We start from the raw sequence: 27,950 nt of genomic DNA, 5'->3' as shown, positions 1-27,950 counted from the left end.
GAGCCGCCCAGCTGGGCTCCGGCGCTACGCGGCCGCGGGCTGCGCGCAGATTGGCCGCGGCCCTGAGACCCGGCGCCGAGTCGCCGGCGGGCCGTTTGTGGCTCGCCCCCGCCGGCTCGGCCGCGCACGGGGAGACCGGAGACAGGCTGCAGCCGGCGGGGACCCTAGTAGCAGCGAGGAGGAGGGGAAGAGGAAAAGAGAGGAGGCGGCGGCGGGGAGGGGAAGTGAGGCCTGGCCCGGAGGGGGTCGGAGGAGGCTGCGGACCCGCAACGAGGCGAGCGACTAAAAGCGCGCGCGCGAGCGCGGAAGGCTGCGCTGCAACTTTGCCCCCGCCCCGCGGTGCGTACCTGCCTCGGTTCTCCCCGCAGCGGCCGCGGCACCCCGCCACCCCCTCCACGGCACCCTACCCCCGGCAGGCCGGACGCGCTGGCAGCGCTCGCTTTGTTTAGCCAAACGCGGGGACTGCAGGGTGGCGGCTGAGGGGCGGGAAGTTTCCCATACCCGCGGGACACCCGGAGTCCCGGCCCCGCTCCCGTCCCAGCCCGGGCCCCCAGAGGTGGAAGCGGCCTGGATTTCAGGTCATCCCCATTCGGGGAAACCCCCTTACGCCGCCGCCTCCCCACTGACCGCAGATAAGAGCCCGCCCTAAAGGAAGGGAGACGGGGTTCCTTTCCCACCTCCCCTCCACCCGGATGTACCGAACTACACAAACCCAATGAAGTTCTGGCTTTACCCTAAGACTACTTAGATGTATTTGTGAAGAAAAACATTCTTCCGAAACATCCTGCCCTTTTAAAAGGCACCCTTCTTTGCTGGAGCCTTAAGAGTGTGTTGTCTGCCAGCTGAGTAACTGCACTGGGCGGGGTGGGGGGCGGGAGCGCCTCAATGGCTGCCTGATTCGCGGTCCTTGGGTGGTTGCGAAACCCAGTCCCGAACCAAAGTACCTTGCCAAGCAGCTAAAGGGGAATCAGAAGTTGAGAGGGGAGTCAAAGGCCAAATTAATTAAAGGTTCAGAGTCTTCTTGTCAACTGGGAGGGATTCCAGTCCCCTATTTAGCTCTTCTGGTATTTCCATGCTGCAGGGGCGTGCACGAACAATTCAGAGCATTCCAATATGACCACTCCTTCGGTGGATATTCAACATGCACGCATTGTTAGTAATAGTCAAAGCCTGGGAACACCAGGAGTATGGATAAATGAAATGTGTTAGTCACTTGATGGAATACTATGCAATAATTCAAAGGTGTGCATTAGATCTACTTGTAGAGATCTCTACCCAAGGGATCTCTAGAGATCCCAAAAACATGCTGAGTAAAAGAGCAACGCAGAATACAGGATGATGCACAATTTGTGTGTATTGTAAAACCCCACACATTCTATATTATTCATGGACACATACTTACACATAAATGTTTTAAAAGAAAGGATGAGTGCAAATTAAATTCCTGACAGTCCACCATAAAGAAGGAAGTAGGGACAGAGGGTAAGATGGCGAGCATAAGAATGTTATTAAGTTTCTGGGTTTTTTTTAATTTACCATTTTAATCTTTTTTTTTGTATCATTAATATAGTTACATGAACAACATTGTGGTTACTAGATTCCCCCCATTATCAACTCCCCATCACATGCCTCATTACAGTCACTGTCCATTAGCATAGTAAGATGCTATAGAATCACTACTTGTCTTCTCTGTGTTGTACTGCCTTCCCTGTACCCCCATACACACATTATGTGTGCTAATCATATGTCCCTTTTTCCCCTTATCCCTCCTTTCCCACCCATCCTCCCCAGTCCCTTTCCCTTTGGTAACTCTTAGTCCATTCTTGGGTTCTGTGAGTCTGCTGCTGTTTTGTTCCTTCAGTTTGTGCTTTGTTCTTATACTCCACAGATGATTGAAATCATTTGATATTTGTCTTTCTCCACCTGGTTTATTTCACTGAGCATTAATACCCTCTAGCTCCATCCATGTTGCAGCAAATGGTAGGATTTGTTTTCTTCTTATGGCTGAATAACATTCCACTGTGTATATGTACCACATCTTTTTTATCCATTCATCTACTGATGGACACTTAGGTTGCTTCCATTTCTTGGCTGTTGTAAATAGTGCTGCAATAAACATAGGGGTGCATATGTCTTTTTGAATCTGTGATCTTGTTTTCTTCTGGTAAATTAATAAGAGTGGAATTCTTGGGTCAAATGGTACTTCTATTTTGAGATTTTGAGGAACCTCCATACTGCTTTCCACAATGGTTGAACTAATTTACATTCCCACCAACAGTGTAGGATGGTTCCCCATTCTCCACATCCTTGCCAACATTTGTTGTTTGTCTTTTGTGAAGTGGTAAGGTGTGGTGTAAGGTGCTATCTCATTGTGGTTTTAATTTGCATTTCTCTGATGATTAGCAATGTGGAGCATCTTTTCATGTGCCTGTTGGCCATCTGAATTTCTTCTTTGGAGAAGTGTCTGCTCAGATCATCTGCCCATTTTTTAATCAGGTTATTTGCTTTTTGGTTGTTGAGGTGTGTGAGCTCTTTGTATACTTTGGATGTCAACCCTTTATTGGATATGTCATTTATGAATATATTCTCCCATACTGTAGGATGCCTTTTTGTTCTACTGATGGTGTCCTTTGCTGTACAGCTTTTCAGCTTGAATGAGTCCCACTTGTTCATTTTTGCTTTTGTTTCCCTTGCCCATGGAGATACCTTCATGAAGAAGTTGTTCATGTTTATATTCAAGAGCATTTTGCCTATGTTTTTTTATAAGAGTTTTATGGTTTCATGACTTAACATTCAGGTCTTTGATCCATTTTGAGTTTATTTTTGTGTATGGAGTTAGACAGTAATCCAGTTTCATTCTCTTACATGTAGCTATCTGGTTTTGCCAACACCAGCTGTTGAAGAGGCTGTCATTTCCCCACTGTATATCCGTGGCTCCTTTATTGTATATTAATTGAGCACATATGTTTGGATTAATGGTTGGAGTCTCTATTCTGTTCCACTGGTTTATGGGTCTGTTCTTGTGCCAGTACCAAATTGTCTTGATTACTGTGGCTTTGTAGTAGAGCTTGAAGTTGGGAAGTGAGATCCCCCTGCTTTATTCTTCCTTCTCAGGATTGCTTTGGCGATTTGGGGTCTTTTGTGGTTCCATATGAATTTTAGAACTATTTGCTCTAGTTCATTGAAGAATTCTTTCAGTATTTTGATTGGGATTGCATTGAATCTGTAGATAGCTTTAGGCAGGATGGCCATTTTGACAATATTAATTCTTCCTACCCAAGAGCATGGGACAAATTTCCATTTATTAGTGTCCTCTTTAATGTCTCTTAAGAGTGTCTTGTAGTTTTCAGGGTATAGGTCTTTCACTTCCTTGGTTAAGTTTATTCCTAGGTATTTTATTCTTTTTGATGCAATTGTGAATGAAATTGTTTTCCTGATTTCTCTTTCTGCTAGTTCATCATGTTAAGTTTTATAAGCCTTTTACTCATAAATGGACTTGAAGCAAATGGCAAAATGTTAAGTCAGTTCTGAATGTTGGATGCATAGTTCTGTATTTTTCTATATTTTACTATTTTCTCCAATGTTTTTTTTCTCAGAAAAAAAAGTTCATTTATCTTAGATGTACTACGGGAAAGATAAAAACCAGTGCAACCACCCAAAAACATCAGGACAAAATTTAAAACACTCTGAGCAAGCAGAGGCAGAAGTAGTCAAGGTGTGTAGACAAACACAAAGGCAGTGCAGTGGATGAAAGAGAAGGGTGGTAGTGATGAATGAAAGAGAAGAGTTGAGGAGCCTATCACACCCGGACTGAATCCTGACTGATTCTTACTAGTGAGGGGCTGGGTCAGGCCAAATCTCTGGGGCTGTTTCCTCACCCATAAAATTGTATTTGGCTTATAAGCATTAGAGATGGCATGTGTGACAGTATTAGCAGTGCCTGGTCTATATTGGGTACTAGATAAATGACAACTGATTATTATCAATTATGTGTTGAACAAACTGAAAAATTAATGTTCACAAAAAGCCTACAGTTTTTCAAAACTCTGGAAGCAGACAGCTCTAGGTTAATGCAACAACCCGGTTGTATTCCTGGCTCTGCAATATACCAGCTGTGTGCCCTTGGGTGAGCGAGTGATTTAACCTCCTGGGCCTCAGTTTCTACATCTGTTAAATGGAACTGATGCTATTGCCTACCTCTTAAGATTGTTGTGAGGATTAAATGTGTTGATATACATAAATAATTTACAAGGCAGTTTGTGTTAAGCTTTTCATTCACAGCTGCCTTGGGGCTGGAAATAATACCAAACCTGCTAGGTAGAGTTCCCACCATGCCAACCCACTGGCTCAGTCACACCTTTCTTCTCTTCCCCTTTAAGGATATATCCTAAAGTCTCTGGTTTAGATCTGACTGCCCATTGGCTACTTAGCTGCAATTCCCTCCTTACCAAACCCTTCCCCGTTTTACCAAATCATCAGTTGTTACACCCCTATGTTAAACCACTCATAATTACATGTCTAGCTCTTCCCTCCCCACCAAATGCTCCTCCAGGGAAAAAGCCAATTAGCTGTAACCTCAAAAGTTCTGAGTTTGGGGGTCAGTCTGATGGTTTAAACTTTTCATGTAACCCGCTATTCCTTCCTGGAGGAATTGGGTTCCAGGCAACAAATCTAAGTCACAGATGGCAGGGGGTCCCAGACTCTATTAGCCGTGGACTCGGTCCTGCCGGATGGGGCAGACTGGCTTCACAGGCAGGCCAACTGTCAAGTTCCACAGGGCTCTGTGCTTAAGAAGGGGCCCCCTCCCTGGTTTAATGCTCCACTTAATACAGGTCTCATATTTTTACTTTGCACCAGGCCTGACATATGATGTACCATCCTGGTCAGGTTTGATGATTTCTGGTCTTTAATGTGGATACCGGGGCAGGGTGGGCAGCTGAGCATCTTGCCTCATCTCTTGGACCTTATGCTGAGGCAGAGTGATTAAGTTCGCTTCCTAGATTGGAATAATGTTAGTTTAAAAACACTGAACAAAAATGACATCAGATAAGAGAATTTATTTGGAATAAAAAGAAACTGGTAATAGTGGTTACTTCCTGGAAGAATTGCTTTTAATATATAGCTTTTATGTAAGATACTATACTTTTTACTATACAGCTATTTAATTTTTGCCATCTATATATATAACTTTTCAAATATATTTAAGGAAAGATTTGTAAATATCAACATACCAATTAGTATCTCTATCTCTACACTGAGTCTCTTATTTCCAAAGCAGCTGTCTTTGGCAAGCAAGTGCACCCTATGAGTGGGAGTTGTTTTACACTGTTTCAGAGAGCTCTGGAGATAAATTAATTCCCATCAGAAGGTTTAAATTTAATGGAGAAAGGGCCAATGACAGAGGCTGCAAGATTTGGTTGGTTCCTTGTTGCTGTTTTGAACTTGAAACATGATGCTTTTTCAACACTCAAGGGTAAGATAAATTCATGAACAGAAAAAGCAATAACTGGTTCTTCTTAATTGCAGGGTTAAGATATGTAAATTAGATACACTGTTTGAGTTATAGCATCCACACATCTCTGAGCTTCAGACTCCTTCTTAACTTATAATCACCTTATTCATGATAAATTCCTAGACTTAAATTATCATCCATCATTTATATAGTTAAATATAGAAAAAATGTATACCCATGTGGAAGATATAAGAAAGCCAACACCCAGAATGTGATTGAAATACGCTTCTTGTCATTGGTTCAAAAACCATAGAAAGATCTTTTACTTCTTAATCTCCAGTTGAGGACTAACATATGCTTGCAAACACACACAGACCCACCACAGCACCAATTCAGTCCAACAAAACAGAGCAGCTTTAGAAGGAAAAATCTAAGCCTCAGAAAAACAAGCACTGATCCTCTAGAGAGATCCACTGATACCCAAAAAGCTCTTGTCTGAGCATTAAGTGTTAAATAAATTCACACAATGATGGAGAGTGTATGCAAATTTTAGTAAGATATTGGCAATTTTACCAGGGAGAACATATATCTTTAACACTTGCACTATTTTATTAATAAAAATAGCCATTTATTAACAAAAATTTGATGTCCTTTGCTATCAAAAGGAAGAACAAAATAAATATGTGTATTCCAACAAAATAAGACAAACTAATCAGAATGCAGTTTATTGATATGACAGACATCAAATACATAATTTATGTGGAGGAGGGGATGTGAACAAGCCCCCAGAACTTATATTCTGCACAGTGGCCCAGCAGGGAGGTTCTCACTAGAGGTGATTTACCAAGGGCACCCCATGAGAGGGCAGCTCCTGATGCAACTGCCGGAAGAGCATTGCACACCGGTTCCTCTCCTGGGTCTTCCCCAAGGTGTGGTAGAGTCTGGCCTGAAAGTAAACGACATCTCTGATTTGCTCTTTGCAGTCAACTTTTGCAAAATAGTTCTTGGCTTCACTGAGGTTCTCAATGGCGGCCTCCAGAGCTGATGGAAAGTAGGGAAATACCACACGTTTAACTAAACACTTCATATATAGTTTTTAAAACTTAATATCTTCTTTTATTGATTTAACATGTACCAGATACTTTTATATTCTACTCTTTGAGACTAAAAAAAAACCCCACTAGGGTGAGGTTTTTAAAACAGTCTTTAGTCCTGGTATCCAGCCTGGTGCCTGGTTCTATAGGGTCAAAATAACAATTCACTTTCCCTCAACCTTCATGCCAAGCACAGATGGGAAAGCACTTTAAATGCTGCATAAAATTTTAACATATATTTGTGAACACTCAGAACTTAAATACTGTTCCAAATTTAATGTCTTTGCTTCTTCTGCATCCTAAATTTTCGAAGCTTTCTACAATAGAATTGCCTAACAATCTTTGTATGACTTCCTACCTTCCGCTTTCTTTGGTGGATCGTAAGAAGCTGCTGAAGCCACCTGGCACTTTGCCACCAAGAACATGGCACGGCCTTTGTCCAGGACAGCCCCATCAGCCAAGATGGGCTCGATGGCCATGTGGAGAAGACTTAAGGCCTGTTCTGGGATCCCAAGGATGAGCTGAAAAAGACACACCATGGTACTGTACACACACACACCCACTGCCCACTACAGGAGGGCTTCATTTCTGGCTCTTCTTTCCTGAATGGCCATATCCTGGCTTATCTTCTCCCTGACGTGTACTACATGTAATGTGTACCACACTCCTAGAAAAAATAATGTATGACAAACTAATTTCAGACTACAACAGCTACAGTAGGTAGTAGTTACTCACACTGTAGAAAGGTTTTCATCTTTACAAAAAGATTCAGAATCAATAGCCTTTAGTTGGTGATTCCAAAGGGTTGAACTATCTGTGTAAGAATCACTGGGAGAAGGGGAACCACAAAGAAAATAACTCAAAAATACATAGTGAAATAAACAAGGGTATACCTGAAAATATGTAATTAACACAAAAGAAACAGTAATGGAGGAACTGAAGAACAAAAAGATGTAAGACATGTAGAAAAAAATAGCAAAATAGAAGTAAATCCTTACTAATCCATAATTATATTAAAGATAAAAGGATTAAGCTCTTCCATTAAAAGGCAGAGATTGGCAGAATAGATTTTCAAAAACACATGATCCAACTGTACGCTATCTTCAAGAGACTTAATTTAGATTGAACATGCAAGTAGGTTGAAAGTAAAAGTATAGAAAAAAGACATTACATACAAACAGTAATCAAAAGAGATCTGGAATGACTATACTAGTCAATGACTAGTCAATACATATAGTCAATGACTATACTAGTCATCAGACAAAATAGACTTTAAGTCAAAAACTGTTACAAGACACAAAGAAGGACATTATATACTGATAAAAGGGTAAATTCAGCAAGAAGATACAACATTATAAATGTAGAACCCCAAAGTATCTGAAGCAAAAACTGACAGAATTGAGAACAGAAATAGCTCAACAATAACCATTTCAAAGTTCAATACTTTCAATAATGGGTAAACTAAATAGAAGATCAGCAAAAAAATAGAAGACTTGAACAAAACTGTAAACCAACCAGCTCTAATAGTCATCTATAGCAGAATACATATGCTCTCAAGTGCACATGGAACATCTTCCAGGATAGTTCCTATGTTAGACCACAGAATAACGCTCAATAAATTTTAAATGATTGAAATCATACAAATTATCTTCTCTGACCACATGAAATAAAATAAAAAATCAACAATAGAAGGAAATCTGGAAAATTCACAAATATATGGAAATTAACACACTTAAATAACTTAAATAACTGATCAAAGAATAAATCACAAGGAAAATTAGAAAATACTTGGAGATGAACAAAAACCTAGCACACTAAAATTTATGGGATGCAGTGAAATGAAAACCTCTGGGATTCAGGGCTCAAAGGAAATTTAAGCTATAAAGACATACATTAACAAAATCTCAAATCAATAAATGAACTTATGCCTCAAGAAACTAAAAAAAAGTATATGTAACCTAAAGCTAACAGAGGCAAGGAGATAATAAAGATAAGAGTGAAGATAAACAAAACAGAACAGGAAAACAATAGAATCAATGAAACTAAAAGTTGGTTTGAAAAGATCAAGGAAATTAACAAATTATTAGCCAGACTGACCAAGGTGAAAAAGAGAGAAGACTCAAATGACAAAATCAAGAATGAAAGCAGGGACTTAACTAACAACCTCAAGGAAATAAAGACACACAAGAATACTATGAACAGTTGTATACCAACAAATTAAATAAATTAGATGCAATGAACAAATTTCTAGAGAAAGATACAAACACCAAAACTGATTCAAGAAGAAATAGAAAATCTGAATACACCTATAACAACTAGAGACTGAACCAATAACAAAAAAACTTGCAACAAAGAAAATTCCAGGACCAAACAGCTTCACTGGTGAACTTTACCAAATGTTTAAAGAAGAATTAACACCAAACCTTCTCAAATTCTCCCAAAAAATAGAAGAGGAGGGAACATTTCTTAATTCAATTGTGAGGCCACTATTATCCTGATACCAAAGAAAAAAAAAAAGATATCACAAGAAAACTACAGACCAATATCCCTTATGAACACAGATGCAAAAATCCTTTGCAAATAGTAGCAAACCAAATACAGCAGTATATTAAAAGGATCATACATGTGACCCAGTAGATTTGGTGACCAGGAATGCTACAGTAGTTCAACATACAAAAATCAATCTACCATAACTATATTAATAAAATGAAGGGGAAAAGCCACATGATCATCTCAGTTGACATATAAAAAGCATTTGATAAAAATCCAACATCCTTTCCTGACAAAAACACTCAATAAACTAGGAGTAGAAGGGAATTTCCTTGACCTAATAATGGTGCACCTATGAAAAAATTCACAGCTAATGTTACTAATGATGAAAGACTGAAAACTTTCTCCCTAAGATCAGAAGCAGCAACAAGGATATAAAACCTCTTGCCACTTCTATTCAACACTATATTGGAAGTTCTACACTTTCAGGCCAAATAGGCAAGAGAAGGAAATAAACGGTATTCAAACTGGAATGGAAGAAGTACAACTCTATTTGCAGATGACATGATCTTAACATATAGAAAACTTTGAGTAATCCTCAAAAACCTGTAACAGGTAATAAACAAGTCCAGCAAAGGTACAGATGTAAAATTAATATACACTAGCAATGAACAATCCAAAATTGAAATTAGTTTTTAAAACTCCATTTACAATAGCATCAAAAAGAATAAAATACTTAGTAGTAACTTAATCAAGGAACTAAAAATTACATACTGAAACATTGTGGAAAGAAATTAAATAAGACCAAAATAAAGACATCCTGCTCGAAGATGGCGGCGGACCCCGATGGGTCGTATGTGAGGTGATTTGCTGCATGTGGTCAGAAGACATACTGTAATTCACTAATTAAAAGTGTTTTGAGAAACACTCTTTAGGATGTTGTATTAAAAAAAAAAAGCTGGGCGGAGCCAAGATGGCGGCGTGAGCACAGCAGTGGAAATCTCCTCCCAAAAACACATAGAGCTATGAAAATATAACAAAGAAAAATCTTCCTAAAATAGAGACCACAGGACACAGAACAACATCCAGACCACATCCACACCTGCAAGAACCCAGCGCCTTGTGGAAGGCCACAAACCAACAAGAAGGGAAGCTCTTCCAGCAGTCACTTGTACCAGCTCTGCACACTATCTCTATCACCATGAAAAGACAAAACTACAGGCAGACAAAGATCACAGAGACAACACCTGAGAAGGAGACAGACCTAACCAGTCCTCCTGAAAAAGAATTCAAAATAAAAATCATGAACATGCTGACAGAGATGCAGAGAAAAATGCAAGAGCAATGGGATGAGATGCAGAGAAAAATGCAAGAGCAGTGGGATGAAGTCTGGAGGGAGATCACAGATGTCAGGAAGGAGATCACAGAAGTGAAACAATCCCTGGAAGGATTTATAAGCAGAATGGATAAAATGCAAGAGGCCATTGAAGGAATAGAAGCCAGAGAACAGGAACGTATAGAAGCTGACATAGAGAGAGATAAAAGGATCTCCAGGAATGAAACAACACTAAGAGAACTATGTGACCAAGCCAAAAGGAAAAATATTCGTATTATAGGGATACCAGAAGAAGAAGAAAGAGGAAAAGGGATAGAAAGTCTCTTTGAAGAAATAATTGCTGAAAACTTCCCCAAACTGGGGGAGGAAATAATCGAACAGACCATGTAATTACACAGAACCCCCAACAGAAAGGATCCAAGGAGAACAACACCAAGACACATACTACTTAAAATGGCAAGGATCAAGGGCAAGGAAAGAGTTTTAAAGGCAGCTAGAGAGAAAAAGCTCACCTATAAAGGAAAACCCATCAGGCTAACATCAGACTTCTCGACAGAAACCGTACAGGCCAGAAGAGAATGGCATGATATACTTAATGCAATGAAACAGAAGGGCCTTGAACCAAGGATACTGTATCCAGCACGACTATCATTTAAATATGATGGCGGGATTAAACAATTCCCAGACAAGCAAAACCTGAGGGAATTTGCTTCCCACAAACTACCTCTACAGGGCATCCTACAGGGACTGCTCTAAATGGGAGCACCCCTAAAAAGAGCACAGAACAAAACACACACATATGAAGAATGGAGGAGGAGGAATAAGAAGGGAGAGAAGAAAAGAATCTCCAGACAGTGTATATAACAGCTCAATAAGCGAGCTAAGTTAGGCAGTAAGATACTAAAGAAGCTAACCTTGAACCTTTGGTAACCATGAATCTAAAGCCTGCAATGGCAATAAGTACATATCTCTCAATAGTCACCCTAAATGTAAATGGACTTAATGCACCAATCAAAAGACACAGAGTAATAGAATGGATAAAAAAGCAAGACCCATCTATATGCTGCTTACAAGAAACTCACCTTAAACCCAAAGATAAGCATAGAGTAAAAGTCACAGGATGGAAAAACATATTTCAGGCAAACAACAGTGAGAAGAAAGCAGGGGTTGCAGTACTAATATCAGACAAAATAGACTTCAAAAGAAAGAAAGTAACAAGAGATAAAGAAGGCCACTACATAATGATAAAGGGCTCAGTCCAACAAGAGGATATAACCATTCTAAATATATATGCACCCAATACAGGAGCACCAGCATATGTGAAGCAAACACTAACAGAACTAAAGAGGGAAATAGACTGCAATGCATTCATTTTAGGAGACTTCAACACACCACTCACCCTGAAGGATAGATCCACCGGGCAGAAAATAAGAAAGGACACAGAGGCACTGAACAACACCCTAGAACAGATGGACCTAATAGACATCTATAGAACTCTACATCCAAAAGCAACAGGATATACATTCTTCTCAAGTGCACATGGAACATTCTCCAGAATAGACCACATACTAGCTCACAAAAAGAGCCTCAGTAAACTCCAAAATATTGAAATTCTACCAACCAATTTTTCAGACCACAAAGGTATAAAAGTAGAAATAAATTCTACAAAGAAAACAAAAAGGCTCACAAACACATGGAGGCTTAACAACATGCTCCTAAATAATCAATGGATCAATGAACAAATCAAAATAGAGATCAAGGAATATATAGAAACAAATGACAACAACAACACTAAGCCCCAACTTCTGTGGGACGCAGCGAAAGCAGTCTTAAGAGGAAAGTATATAGCAATCCAGGCACACTTGAAGAAGGAAGAAAATCCCAAATGAATAGTCTAACATCACAATTATCAAAACTGGAAAAAGAAGAACAAATGAGGCCTAAAGTCAGCAGAAGGAGGGACATAATAAAGATCAGAGAAGAAATAAACAAAATTGAGAAGAATAAAACAATAGCAAAAATCAACGAAACCAAGAGCTGGTTCTTTGAGAAAATAAACAAAATAGATAAGCCTCTAGCCCAACTTATTAAGAGAAAAAGAGAATCAACACAAATCAACATAATCAGAAATGAGAATGGAAAAATCACGACAGACTCCACAGAAATACAAAGAATTATTAAAGACTACTATGAAAACCTATATGCCAACAAGCTGGAAAACCTAGAAGAAATGGACAACTTCCTAGAAAAATACAACATCCCAAGACTGACCAAGGAAGAAACACAAAAGTTAAACAAACCAATTACGAGCAAAGAAATTGAAACGGTAATCAAAAAACTACCCAAGAACAAACCCCGGGGCCAGACGGATTTACCTCGGAATTTTATCAGACACACAGAGAAGACATAATACCCATTCTCCTTAAAGTGTTCCAAAAAATAGATGAAGAGGGAATACTCCCAAACTCATTCTATGAAGCCAACATCACCCTAATACCAAAACCAGGCAAAGACCCCACCAAAAAAGAAAATTACAGACCAATATCCCTGATGAATATAGATGCAAAAATACTCAATAAAATATTAGCAAACAGAATTCGACAGTGTATCAAAAGGATCATACACCATGACCAAGTGGGATTCATCCCAGGGATGCAAGGATGGTACATTTGAAAATCCATCAACATCATCCACCACATCAACAAAAAGACAAAAACCACATGATCATCTCCATAGATGCTGAAAAAGCATTTGACAAAATTCAACATCCATTCATGATAAAAACTCTCAGCAAAATGGGAATAGAGGGCAAGTACCTCAACATAATAAAGGCCATATATGATAAACCCACAGCCAGCATTATACTGAACAGCGAGAAGCTGAAAGCATTTCCTCTGAGATCAGGAACCAGACAGGGATGCCCACTCTCCCCACTGTTATTTAACATAGTACTGGAGGTCCTAGCCACGGCAATCAGACAAAACAAAGAAATACAAGGAATCCAGATTGGTAAAGAAGAAGTTAAACTGTCACTATTTGCAGATGATATGATACTGTACATAAAAAACCCTAAAGACTCCACTCCAAAACTACTAGAACTGATATCGGAATACAGCAAAGTTGCAGGATACAAAATTAACACACAGAAATCTGTAGCTTTCCTATACACTAACAATGAATCAATAGAAAGAGAAATCAGGAAAATAATTCCATTCACCATTGCATCAAAAAGAATAAAATACCTAGGAATAAACCTAACCAAAGAAGTGAAAGACTTATACTCTGAAAACTACAAGTCACTCTTAAGAGAAATTAAAGGGGACACTAATAAATGGAAACTCATCCCATGCTCATGGCTAGGAAGAATTAATATCGTCAAAATGGCCATCCTGCCCAAAGCAATATACAGATTTGATGCAATCCCTCTCAAATTACCAGCAACATTCTTCAATGAATTGGAACAAATAATTCAAAAATTCATATGGAAACACCAAAGACCCCGAATAGCCGAAGCAATCCTGAAAAAGAAGAATAAAGTAGGGGGGATCTCACTCCCCAACTTCAAGCTCTACTACAAAGCCATAGTAATCAAGACAATTTGGTACTGGCACAAGAACAGAGCCACAGACCAGTGGAACAGATTAGAGACCCCAGAAATTAACCCAAACATATATGGTCAATTAATATTTGATAAAGGAGGCATGGACATACAATGGCAAAATGACAGTCTCTTCAACAGATGGTGCTGGCAAAACTGGACAGCTACATGTAGGAGAATGAAACTGGACCATTGTCTAACCCCATATACAAAGGTAAACTCAAAATGGATCAAAGACCTAAATGTAAGTCATGAAACCATTAAACTCTTGGAAAAAAACATAGGCAAAAACCTCTTAGACATAAACATGAGTGACCTCTTCTTGAACATATCTCCCCGGGCAAGGAAAACAACAGCAAAAATGAGCAAGTGGGACTACATTAAGCTGAAAAGCTTCTGTACAGCGAAAGACACCATCAATAGAATAAAAAGGAACCCTACCGTATGGGAGAATATATTTGAAAATGACACATCCGATAAAGGCTTGACGTCCAGAATATATAAAGAGCTCACACGCCTCAACAAACAAAAAACAAATAACCCAATTAAAAAATGGGCAGAGGAACTGAACAGACAGTTCTCTAAAAAAGAAATACAGATGGCCAAGAGACACATGAAAAGATGCTCCACATCGCTAATTATCAGAGAAATGCAAATTAAAACTACAATGAGGTATCACCTCACACCAGTAAGGATAGCTGCCATCCAAAAGACAAACAACAACAAATGTTGGCGAGGCTGTGGAGAAAGGGGAACCCTCCTACACTGCTGGTGGGAATGTAAATTAGTTCAACCATTGTGGAAAGCAGTATGGAGGTTCATCAAAATGCTCAAAACAGACCTACCATTTGACCCAGGAATTCCACTCCTAGGAATTTACCCTAAGAACGCAGCAATCAAGTTTGAGAAAGACAGATGCACCCCTATGTTTATCGCAGCACTATTTACAATAGCCAAGAATTGGAAGCAACCTAAATGTCCATCGGTAGATGGATGGATAAAGAAGATGTGGTACATATACACAATGGAATACTACTCAGCCATAAGAAGTGGAAAAATCCAACCATTTGCAGCAACATGGATGGAGCTGGAGAGTATTATGCTCAGTGAAATAAGCCAAGCGGAGAAAGACAAATACCAAATGATTTCACTCATCTGAGGAGTATAGGAACAAAGGAAAAACTGAAGGAACAAAACAGCAGCGGAATTACAGAACCCAAAAATGGACTAACAGGTACCAAAGGGAAAGGAACTGGGGAGGATGGGTGGGCAGGGAGGGATAAGGGGGGGAGAAGAAGAAGGGGGGTATTAAGATTAGCATGCATGGGGGGGAGGGAGAAAGGGGAGGGTGGGCTGCACAACACAGAGAGGACAAGTAGTGACTCTACAACATTTTGCTAAGCTGATGGACAGTAATCGTAATGTGGTTGTTAGGGGGGACCTGATATAGGGGAGAGCATAGTAAACATAGTATTCTTCATGTAGGTATAGATTAAAAATTAAAAAAAGAAAGAAAGAAAGAAAGAAAAGGGGGATTACTCCTTGATAGGATAAAACTATTGGTAAATCAAAGATCAACGCATGCTTTAAATATCCTTAATGTTGATCACTTAAAGGGTGTCAGATGATCAGCTATGGAGGTACTCTTTTCTGATAATATTCCTTTCTCTTAATAAAAAAAAAAAAAAAAAAAAGCAGTTACTGTGTGCTGACCTCCCATGAGTTCTGCACAGTGGTATAGAGGGCATGTCAAAGTGTGGGCAAAGGGTCTGTTTGTTTCTATGCAGAAGATCAAGGCCTAGCTTGGATACCCAGAAAATGAACTAAGATACAATATGAGGAGGAGCTTCCGGCATCAGCACTCTCTGGAGGACTTGTGCCAGGGGATGATCATTCAAAAAGCCTCCACAGGGATCCGGACGATGCTGCGATTGTGGCTGCATCCAGCCCACCGTCTCCTGGACTTGCCATAGGAATGAGGAGGGAGATGTCTAAGCTGGCATGTGCATACAGTGAGACAACGAATTTGACCAGATCTGTACTGTTGGAACTCAACCAGGAGTTGGGAGGGGTGCAAGGTGTAGCGCTCCAAAATCTTATGACTATAGACTATCTACGGTTAAAAGAACATATGGGATGTGAACAGATCCCAGAAATGGGCTGCTTTAATTTGTCTGATTTCTCTCAGATGGTTCAAGTACAGTTGTACAATATCCATCATATCATAGACAAATTTTCACAAATGCCTAGGGTGCCTAAATGGTTTTCTTGGCTTCACTGGAGATGGATGGTAATTATAGATTTGCTTTGTTTATGTCACCGTATTCCTATTATGTTAATATGTGTGTGCAAATTCGTTAGTAGTTTAAAACCTATACATACTTAAGGTACTCTACAAGAAGATATGTCAAAGAAATAATCAATCCTCCCATGTTTCCTTCCATATGCTACATCTGTAGCTTTTCTTTCTTCCTAATTACAACCCTTAAATAGAATTCGTGCCTCATATCGAATTTACCGAGTATCATAATTCCTCCAGGTGGTAAAGATACCTCGAGACAAGTGCTGGGCATAGAAGCCACAGGGCATAAATCTGCAAAGAAGTAAAAAGCTAATCTTTTCAAACAATATGGCTTCTCTCTCACTTACCAACTTTACATTTCCCTGTATGGCCCTGGAAGATGACTGGTTAGCCAGAGACGAGTAAGATTCCTCAAGGGAGGAACAACCTAAGACAGGCACAGTCGCAGGGGGGCCATCAGGTGAGAATTTGGGGATCAACAGAGGTGAGGCTCAGAACCTCACCCCCCCTGCTTTGAGAGAAATCTTCTGCATCCGTGGATGTCTTGCTGCCCTTGTCTAGCCTGGATTAATACTTAGTCCATAGGCACACACCTGATCATCTGATCATCTACATTTGCCCTCTTACAGCACTAAACTATGTTTTCTACCTTTATCTTGCATCTACCTACCACTTCAGCATTTTATTAAAAATAAAAATAATAATAATAATAAAGGGAGAAATGTGAGATCAACATATAAATCAAGTACAAAAATCAAATGAATATTCATATTTGACCTGATTGTTTATAGGTCATAATGCGTGATCAAAACCGAAAGTTTCTGTGATGAATGCCCTTGTACTGTTCACCATGTAAGAATTTATTCACTATGTAAGAATTCGTTCACCATGTAAGAATTTGTTCGTTATGCTTCAGAAGATTGGAGACTGACGAGAATTAGACTTGAGATGGATTAATGATTGTACATTGAGCATTGACCCCCCTATACTGAATTTTATTGTTGTTAACAACCATTTGATCAATAAATATGAGAGATGCCCTCTCAAAAAAAAAAAAAAAAAAAAAAGCTGTACAGATTTTGGTATGACAAATATCCACAGCTGGAATTTGAGAAAACAAGAAATTCTGGATTTGGCAGCTGGTCCTTGTGAATGGGTAATGGTCTTACCACTCTCTTCTGGGATTCACTGTTACCCAACTAGTTAGAGATCTAAGTTCTGAAAGCAAATGTGGATAAATGAAAACTCATTGATGCCCATGCTTTTTGAAATTGAAGATAGATGATCAAGAAAGAGTGATTTAGCACAGGCATACAAAAAGCCTTTGATTAATGATAAGACCTCTTTCCATTAATTTTGATGAACTGTTAGCTCTATTTTTAGCTGTTGTATAATAGGTACCTAATTTCTTTGTGCAAACCAGAAGCTATTCTTTGTTTTTTTGGAATTAAAGGTTTTTATTATGGGAAAAAAATAAATAAATAAATAAAGACATCCTCTGTTAACAGACTGGAAGACTTAATATTAAGATGGCAATACTCTCCAAACTGATCTACAGATTCAAAATCTGTATCAAAATTCTAAATACTATTTTTGCTGAAATGGACAAGCTGATTCTAAAATTCATATGGAATTGCAAGGGAACACCAATAGCCAAAACAATCTTAAAAAGAATAAAGTTGGAAGATTCTTACTTCCTGTTTCAAACATATTACGAAGCTATAGTAATCAAAACAGTATGGTACTAGCATAAGGACAGATACATAGATCAATGGATTCAAACTGAGAGTACAAAAATAAACACATACATTCATGACCAGTGGTTTCCAAGAAGGGTGCCAAGACCATTCAAAATAGAGTAGTCTTTTCAACAAACAGTGCTAGGACAGCTGGATATTCATATGTGAAAGAATGAAGTCAGACTCCTACCTCATACCATATACAAGTATTAATTCAAAATGGATCAAAGACCTAAATATAAGAGCTAAATCTATAAAACCCTCGTAAGGAGACATATGTGTAAATCTTTATGACCTCAGATAGGAAACACCCTCTTAAGTAGGATACCAGAAGTACAAGCCACGAAAGAAAAAAAAGGATAAATTAGACTTCATCAAAATAAAACATTTTTGTGCATCAAAGAACACTATCAAAAAAGTGAAAAGAATCCACAGAATGGGAAGAAATATTTGCAAATCATATCTGATAAGGATCTAGTATTCAGAATATATAACGAACTCTGACAACTAAATATCAAAAAAACAAAAAGCCCAATTAAAAAATGTGTAAAGGACTTAGACATTTCTCCAAAGAATATACACAAATGGCCAATAAGCATGTGAAAAGATGCTCAGTATCATTAGTCATTAGGGAAATGCAAATCCAAACCACAATGGGATATAACTTCACACTAGGATGGGTATAATTTAAAAAAATGGAAAATAGCATGGATCTAGAGAAATTGGAACCTTCATACACTGCTGGTTAGACTGTAAGATGGTATAGCCAGAGTAGAGAACAGTTTGACAGTTCCACGAAAAGTTAAACACAGAATTATTGTATGATCTAGCAATTCTACTCCTAGGTTTATTCAAGAGAAGTGAAAACATCCACACGAAAACTTGTACATGAATGTTAAGAGCAGCTATTCATAAGAGCCGAAGGTGGGAACAACCCAAATGCCCGCCAACTGATGAATGGATGAACAAAGTGTAGTCTAACCATACAATGGTATATGATTCAGCCATTAAAAGGAATGGAGCTTTGACACATGCTACAACATGAATGAACCTTGAAAACATTATGTTAAGTGAAGAAGCTGGACACATAAGGCCAAATATTGTATGATTACATTTATATGAAATGTCCAGAATAGGTAAACCCATAGAGACAGCAGGTTGATTAGTGGCTGCCAGGGGCTGGAGGGAGAGGGAAATGGGAGTGACTGTTAGTGGGTATGAGGCTTCTTTTTGGTGTGATAAAAATATTCTGGAATTAGATGGTGGTGATGGTAGCAAAACACTGTAAGTATTATAAAAGCCACTGAATTGTGCAATTTAAAATGGTAAAAATGGTAAATTTTATGTTATGTGAACCTTAAGATAAAAGTCACTGGGGAAGCTGTTAAGAAAAATAAATTCCTAGACTCCTCCCCCAGAGATTCGGACTCCATAAGGTTTGAGGCAAGACCAGATATGTAGTGTTTTTTTTTTCAATTTCCCTGATAATTCTAATGCATCATCGGTTTGGGGAATCTCTGCTATAGTTAGTATATTTTCCAGTTCAAAATTCATTCATTCAATAAATATTTATTAAAAGCCTATCATGTGTAGGTCCCTAGTAGGTATCAGAGGATACAACAGGGAAAAAAACATAGGCTTTACACTCTACAGGGGGAATTAGAAAATGAACATAAAATACAATTTAGTTTCCAAAAGTTTTCAATAAACAGGAATAAATGAGGAAGAGTGACTTCCTCATTTCTTTATTCATCCCCTTGTTATATTAGCACAGCTCTGGGCCACCTAAATCATTAACGGGATGCAAGTGTCCTCAATGAACAGGGGCAACCCCTTACGAAACATACAGCTCAGAAAGATGGCCACTGGGAGGTGTCAGCTTGTCACCAAGTTCATACCTCCAAACTTACATGGAGGGCTAGCTCACTGAGACACATTCCCAGACTTCAATATTAAGTGAAAGCTCACTGCTATCCCTTCTAAAACCAAAAAGTAGTAATAGACTCACTAGTTCTCGAGCACAAACACATACTATAAAAACAGAGATCGAATTACCTGAGCAAAAGCCAAGTTGAGCACTGTTTCAGAGGCCAAGTACTGTAGCCGGTACTCCTTGGAGAGGGCCAGAGCCTGCAGGAGCACAGGCAGGGCGATGGTAGAGGAGGAAGACCGCCAGTACAGCTGTGCCACAGACAGCAGGACACTGCCCACAAAGAGGAAGACAGGGAATGTAAATCCCACACACAAAGTAGCACTTCCATGAGATGCACAAGAGACCTCCCTTACCTGATCACCATTTCTGTATTCCTGATTTTCTGACAATGAATCAACAATTTTTGTAAAAGCTTGTGTGCCTCTGACATCTGGTTCTGAGCTTGTAGTACAATTGCTTTTCTGACACAGAAACAAAATAAACACAAATGGCTTCATTGATGTTTTGCAAGGGTTATAAGTATAGTCATGATATATTTCCTCAATTAGACTGTATAAACCTCCCAAGGGGAAGAACTGTGCCTGTTATAATTTTTGTTAAAAGAGAAAAAAAGTGTGTGTGTGCGAGCACATATGTGTACATGCTCACACATACACATACAAACAAGGAGAAAGTCTGAAATTGTAGATATCAGAATGTTAGTGATTATCTCTGAATGATACTTTTTTTCTCCATTTTGCTTATCTATATTTTCAAATTTCCTATAATAAAGAGGTGATACAAAAAAGGTTTTGTCCTAAGCTAAAGTTAATAAATTAATCCACAAACAAAACACATAAGAATAGTTATTTGAGAATTCATTCTGGGATTGGAGTTTCCAAAACTTCTTACCTATATACACCCTCTATGCTATTAAGAGCTGTGATCCCTGTAACAAGCAAATCAGCCAAATGATATTTGCCATCATTCATCGCTCTGTCAAACTGTATTTTTTGATCACACAGCATCCATAACTAATGAAAAATAAAAACAATTAAGGACAAGGCAACTGTTCATCTCATCCAACAGAGATATAAAAGTATTTTGGCTTGCTAATGAGCAAATATGCTTGCAACAATTCACACACTTTGAGATTTAAAAAATTTTTTGAAATATTTTAAGTATGTGAAAAAGCACTGAGTAACAAAAACGTGTACCAATCAACAACTGTGTCAAATCACAGTATTTGCTTTATTTGCTTCAGATACTATTACCTATTAGAAGATCTTTGCAAATTCCATTCCCCTTTTCCCAAAGTAAGCATTTGATTTGATGTTTATCATTCCCATTCACATTTTTATACATTTAAAAAATATATTCTTATCCCTGAACAATATAGAGTATGATCTTGTATGTTTTTAAATTTTGCATAAATAAGTACTATCATACTGTATGCATCTTTTGACAACTTGCTTTTAAGCTCAACATTATTTTCTGGAACTTACACATGTTAATACAAGTGATTCTAGCTCATTCTTTTTCACTAATAGTTTCCAGTTATACGAACATTCAACAACCTATTTATTCTCATGTTAAGTATTTTCTTAGTACCAATTTTTTGCTTTTGAACAATGCTACAATAAACATTCTTACTCATCTCTCCTTGTGCGCAGCAAGCAGGAGAAATGCGGGTTGTAGGACATACGGACCTTCACCTTAATATAGAGCCCATTTGATTTTCAAATGGGCTATACCAATTTACAGTCCGCACCAGTAGAACATGACATTACTTGTTGCTCAACATACTCACCAGTACTTGCTTTGTCAGATATTTTATCTCTGTCCAATCTGATGGGTCTGAAATATTGCATCATTTAATTTGTTATTTCCCTGATCACCAGTCAGGCTGAGCATCTTGTCATATCTACTGGCCATACATGTTTTTTCTGTGAACTGTGAATTAAACTGTGTGTCTTATTTTTTACTGTGTACCTTTTTAAAAAGTGGCCTGAACTGTAACCAAAACTGCTCTACTACATTAGCACTGCCACAGAACCACACTTAAGTCTTTCTTCCCTGCAGTATCTTGGGTGCTACCTATCTTCTATTTCATTTGCTTACCACCTTTCTGTCTGGGTACTTTGAATTCAGACCACAGCTTACTGAAAGCAGCAAATGAGATCCCAGGACGGCTCACATGCAGATGGGCACTCACACCACATCTAATGAAATGGAGTCAACAACCATGTGAATGGCAGCTTTGGGCAAAAGTAGAAGGAGAATCCTGGACCACAGTGTCTTATGATTTCAAATTCCCCAGTCCACTGAAGACTAAACTTGGTAAGGGAAGAATATGGTAGTGGCCCCTTGTAACAGCTTTTCCAGTGCAGTAAGGAACAGATGGCTTAGGACTGCTTTATAAAGTTCATTCCCTCCGGGTACAACCTCTTCCCAAAAGATTACTTAATTCTAAGAAGAGATTAGAGTTGTCAAGAGACACAACAACAAAACAAACCTAATTCTTGATCTATCCAAGGACACTGATTTCTTAATCTCATTCAGCTAGAGATTTAAGGAATACTAATTTAAAACCATGAAGACAAGAAGAGAAAAAGTCCCCAGCTTTAAATCTTTGATCAGAATTTACTTCTCAGCCTTCTTGAACAGAGCTTACAGTCTCCTACATACCTGTGCTGACCTCTACACACAGATGACACAGAAAGAAACCAAGAGACAAGAAACTGAGAAGAAACCCTAAAATATTCTGCTTTGACAACAATACAGTAAAACAGTTTTTTCAGAAATCGATCCAATGCCACACAAAAGACAGGTTACCTGGGCATGCTGACTATTAGGTGGGAATCGTTCCTTCAAGTGCTTTAACACTTCTGAAGCCGCAGAGAAACAGCCCTAAACAGAAAGACACAGTGTTGATGGTATAGTGGTTAGCATAGCTGACTTCCAGAATACAATCTGATTAGCACACCTATGTTGAAACCACACCTCACAGGATGTCAATAGGATTCACCTGTTCTTGCTGCAAAAACCTGGAAGACGCTGGCTGAGCCAGTCAGGTATCAAAGGGCTATTTTTTTTAGGTTTTGATATATTTTATTTGTTCATTTAAATTATATATATTTTTTAATTACACATACATGTTCACTCTAGAAACTTACAAAATACATGCAAACAATAAGAAAAAAAATTACTTTAATCTCACCAAAGATAATCATAGTAATGTTCTAGCACATATCTTTCTAAATTTCTCTTATGCACATGAAAACATAAATATTCTGGAAATAGGTATATATACTATTTTTTAAATGCCCTGTAACACTGTTTACCACACTCAATAAATATTTTTTGAATGAATTAATCTCTCCAGTGTCAACAAATACAAATCTGTATCATCAAAGTATTTTATTACATAAATTTACTTATTAGGTAAATAAATCATGATATATCAAAAAATCTATTTTAGGATATTTTGGTTGTTTCTAATTGATTCCACTTAAAAATGCTGTGGTAAGTATCTTAGTACATAGATATTTGCATACTTGTCCAGTTAGTTCCTTAGGATGAAACAGAAGTAGAACTACTGGGTCAAATGGTAGGTACTTTTAAGCCCTTTGATATATACATATATTACTAAATTACCCACCAGAACTATGCTAGGTACTTTCATACCAGCACTCTATGCCTTTCTCCTCTCCCAATATTTAAGCATCTTTGCCTATTTTATTGGTGAATCTGGTATTTTACTGTATTAATTTGGATTTCTTTAATGACTAATCTGAAATTTTTTCATGTTTTCTGGTCATTTATGTTTTTTCTGTGAATACATATTCATGTCTTTTTTATACTCTTATATTGGAATGTTTATCTTATTGAGCCCAAATGCTTTTCAATTTGTCCCAATTCTTTGATTAGGTAATATACCTTCTGTCTGTATAGAAGCTCAGTTAGACCACAAGTGAACTTTATCTAAAGTAAGTGAAAATTACATTGAATTATAATAAAGGATCATTAATCTTTTTATTCTTGTGATTTTAACAAGATCTTGCCAGTTATTTTCCTGAATGCCACATGGTGCAGGCATGTGGATCTAGATCTTGCCAGTTATTTTCCTGAATGCCACATGGCGCAGGCATGTGGATCTAGATGGGCTGTCAAGCCTTCAGGCCAAGTAGAGAGAACAGTACATATGCTGTAATAGCCCCCAAAACATTCCTGCTGTGACCTGCCATTCCTGAGGCTGGGAGAGGAGTGACAGAATTGCACAGAAAGAACAGAGGGTGGTTATCTTGGCACTTCCCTGGATCACAAAAGAAAGCTTGGAAACAGAAGTTCAGACTCCACCTACAGCTTCTTTATAGGTTCACCCAAACTCCAATCACCGCAATATCAAAGTGCAGCAGCCAGTTTATTGAGAGATCAATTTCAGAACACAAGTGGAAGCACACACAAAGTAAAAAAAGAGTGAATGGAAACTCATGATCAAGCTACCTTCTCCATAGATGGTCAAACTTTAATTTCACAGGTGGGAGTCTAACCTACGTAATTAAAAATGTGACAGTCATCAGCCCAGCAAGCATACCTAAGTGGTAGATGTTTTACAACTAATACGGTGTTTTGAAGGCAGGCTGAAGAAAGGGGAAAAGAGATTGAAATGAAATAAAGAGGCCACTAACTATCAGCTAGCTGTGCATTAAAGGCTTCCTAACATATCCAGACAATGATGGGGTCAGCAGGTTTTTCACATAAGCCCAGAGGTGAAAGAGGGATGAAGATGGAAATTCACACATAGGTCCAAAGACCATGGTCACTTTCCAGGGTTTCACCCCCCCCAGGAAAAATCATGAAACTGTAATATTTTACCTTGGAGAAAATTTTGAGGCTAAAGAATTGTGCCAAAATCAAGATTTCAGTAAAGTAATTTTCCATTCCATTAGAAAAATAAAATAATTTCTATCCTGTGTAACTCAAAGACAATTGAAGGGAAGCTATTCCACTGTTTAAGGTTGGGGTCAGTGGGGAGAATCCAACTTAAAAAGTCACATGGGACACTTAATTATTAATTAATTAATTGATTATTTTATATAGAGTCTTAAAGTTTATTTTGGTAGACTTGCTTTTTATGGTATTGACTTAAAGTAACTACTTTTCAGAAATGACTCTTTGAAAAACTAAAAATGCAAATGTTTATACTTTCTTTTATTTCATAGGTACATAGTGATTACCCAGGAATAAGGATTCTCCCTTTTCTGCCTGTAAAGAGCAAATAGATCTACAGAATGCAAGCTACAGGTGGGTGAATTCTATGGGGTGTGAATTATATCTCAGTAAAGTTGTTAGAAAAAAAAAGTCACAGCAAATCCTTCACTGAAGGTTCACTGACTCATTCATTACCAACTAAACAGAGCACCAGAAGAGGAAAAGAAGAAACTTAAGGAGGTTCTGGTGCCATTAAGAGGGGGAAAAAAACAAAAGCATGGTGAATGTGCATCTTCTCCAGAGAAAAGCCAACAGCAGAGCGGCTGGCTGCTCTCTGGTGTCAGAAAGCCTGAGCAGCACTTCCCAGGCCCAGGAGGAGGGCAACTGCTGGGGGTACACGCAGGACCCAGTAGCCAGAGCCCATCCAACTCCGCTGTCTACACAGCTACCTCATGGACTGAAACATGCTAAATCCCTTTAGTAGAGGAGGTATTTATAGACTTCTGATGGGATAGAAACTACCCAAAGATCCTCGGGCTGCAATTAGGGAGTACTGAGTGGTATGATGTAACCTAACAATAATGGATACCACAAAGAGGTGGAGAAAAACAATGTGGTCAAGGAAATGCACTTACAGCCAAGGTAGTGTTCAGTGAGAATGCGGGCTTTAGAAAGGAGGTTTCCCTGCCCTCTTCCCCAAGAAAGATGATGTTTTGCACAAAGGAGAGAGAAAGCTTAGGCAGCATGAGAGACACTTTGATCAATCCCCTATAAAGAGAATCATGTAAAATTCCTTGGCCTGTAAGTCAAGGTTATGTCCAGTTCCCACTGTCCTACTTTGGAGTAGGTTCAACTTGGGTTGGAGAACTGACTCTGCATTTAGTGGTGTGGGTATAGGAATTAGCTCCCTGGAACTCAATTCCTTGTTCTGTGAAATAGGTATAATAAAAAGTTGAACTCATGGAGCTGCTATAAGGATTCAGTAAGATAATATATGTAAAACACCAAGCACATAAAAAATGTACAATGAACATTAGCTATATTTTTACAGCTATACATGTATATCATTTTAGCTATACTTTTATTATGCTCTCCCCTCTCCTATAAACATAGACAGCTCTACTATCTTACATTTCAGACTCTTTTTTATTCCATTTGTTACATGGAAATAGCTGGCCTCTAATTCCCTTCTATCTGGTGTCAAAAGGGACTCCAAGTTCAACAAACTTTGCCGACTCCAAACCCAGTCCATTTCCACTCATGGGATTTCACCCTTTCAGCCACCTGCATCCAACCAGACCCATCAAGACATGTCCAGTGCCTTTCTCAAGCTCTAGAGGGAATGGCAGAACCTCCACTGTTCCAGAAGCACACTGGCCCAGCCACCTGCCTACCTGCTCCGCGTGCAGCTCTGCGAGGTGGCACAGAGCAACGGCAAACGACTCTGTGTTGTTCTGCTGCACGCCCGCATTTACTGACTCCAGGCTGTTCATACTCAGCAACATCTGGGCTTGCTGCAGTGCCATGGTGCTGGTGACAAGAACAGGAATTCCTTACAGTCAAGAGACTCCAGTTGCCTATCAGCCACACCCTACAGTTATCTTGTGTGGAAAAGGAAGGAAGTTAAGCCCCTCTGCAGCCTCTGGCTTTGTGGGGGCAGCTGCCTCCCAATGCCAGCTCTCCCACTCTCAGGACAAGGAGAGCAGAGAAACATCTGAATGTGCAGCCCCAAAGGAAATATGGAGTTGTTACAGGTCCAAGATCCAGACAACCACCAACCCCCACCACTACTTCTAACTTCCCTGTGGTTACAGCATGTTAATTAGTTTTCATGGGTAAATTCAGACCTGATGCCATCCTGGCACCAGCTGCACAGGCAATGCTTAGTGGCCAGTGTCTGAAACTGTTTCAGACCACATCATGCCAAAAAATTATCCCAAGTGAAAAAACAAGACTGGTAAAATCGGCACTTCTTTTCATTATTAATTCCTAGAAGCAGCAGATTATCTAGGGGAGAGGTTACAGGCTCCAGGATTAAAGATCTGGTCCAGAAATTTACTTCCAAGCTAACAGAGGCTAAATGGAAAATCAAACACAAGACTAGAGATATTCCGAGACCACTCCCTGGCTAACAGGGAAGACTTTCTTTAAGCTTAGCTTTGGGGCTCAGTGCTCGACTTGAGTGCTGTGGCCCACGCCTCCTACAAACAGGCAGAGGTTCCTGTCTCAGAGCACAGTGGTACAGTGCTTAGAGTCAGAGGCCTGGGCTCGACTTGTTAACTACATTCATGACCTTGGGCAGATGAGATGTGTGAACCTTGAATTCCACATCCTGGAGTGGAGATCACCCACCAGTTACCCCTCAGAGCAGTTGGGAAGTGTAAATAAGAACGTGAAGAAGAAAGAAACTTTGCAAAGCCTGTGCAAAACACAAAATGTTTTCAAACTCTAAGGATTTTCTTTAATCCCCCACATGGGCAACTTCCATCAAAGGGGGAAAGACTTGTTTGGCCTTTCAGAAACCCAGTTCACTAGCTTCTGCTTATCTTTGAAAGGACTCACACTTCCACGGCCTTGAAGAATCTGCTTGAAGACCCACCTGCGGCCGTAGAGTCTCCAGATGGCCGTTTTCTGTGCGATGCTGATATCAATAAGCTCTGACAGGCTGTGCTTCCAGTGCAGGAGGTCGGAGTCCTTCAGAGCATCCATCAGTTTGTTTGCCGTCTTCCCAGCAAAAGCCCTCTGCTGCACCAGGGACTGGATTCCCAGGGAGGCAAGGTACTAAAGGCACAGACAGACCCATGACTCAAGAC

At 39.1% G+C, this 27,950-nt stretch overlaps 1 protein-coding gene and 1 long non-coding RNA gene across 12 annotated transcripts in view; one reads left to right on the top strand and one right to left on the bottom strand.

Annotated features, from left to right (window-relative positions):
• Positions 1–131: 131 nt before the first annotated feature.
• On the top strand, positions 132–27,828 carry LOC118971652 (uncharacterized). Its single transcript, XR_005060190.2, has 3 exons — positions 132–339; positions 25,149–25,230; positions 27,693–27,828. It is a non-coding gene; the product is annotated as an uncharacterized lncRNA (long non-coding RNA).
• The window catches only part of ANAPC5 (anaphase promoting complex subunit 5), a 73,907-nt gene continuing 52,118 nt past the window's right edge, over positions 6,162–27,950 (bottom strand). For 5 of the 11 annotated variants that reach the window (XM_037014100.2, XM_073222911.1, XM_037014099.2 and 2 more), the window contains 8 exons: positions 27,737–27,918; positions 26,532–26,667; positions 22,759–22,833; positions 20,836–20,957; positions 20,298–20,405; positions 20,067–20,214; positions 6,905–7,067; positions 6,162–6,493 (listed from right to left, as the gene is read on the bottom strand). In XM_037014100.2, the coding sequence (XP_036869995.2) occupies positions 6,282–6,493; positions 6,905–7,067; positions 20,067–20,214; positions 20,298–20,405; positions 20,836–20,957; positions 22,759–22,833; positions 26,532–26,667; positions 27,737–27,918 (1,146 nt within the window). In that variant the 3' untranslated portion in view covers positions 6,162–6,281. Of the gene's footprint in view, positions 6,494–6,904; positions 7,068–20,066; positions 20,215–20,297; positions 20,406–20,835; positions 20,958–22,758; positions 22,834–26,531; positions 26,668–27,736; positions 27,919–27,950 lie in introns of those variants that run through there. The other 6 variants (XM_037014095.2, XM_037014097.2, XM_037014098.2 and 3 more) reach the window with 6 other exon arrangements.

This window comes from Manis javanica, chromosome 15 (genome assembly GCF_040802235.1).
Source record: "Manis javanica isolate MJ-LG chromosome 15, MJ_LKY, whole genome shotgun sequence".
Taxonomy (NCBI): Eukaryota; Metazoa; Chordata; class Mammalia; order Pholidota; family Manidae; genus Manis; species Manis javanica.
This window is presented reverse-complemented; position numbering and strand designations above follow the sequence as displayed.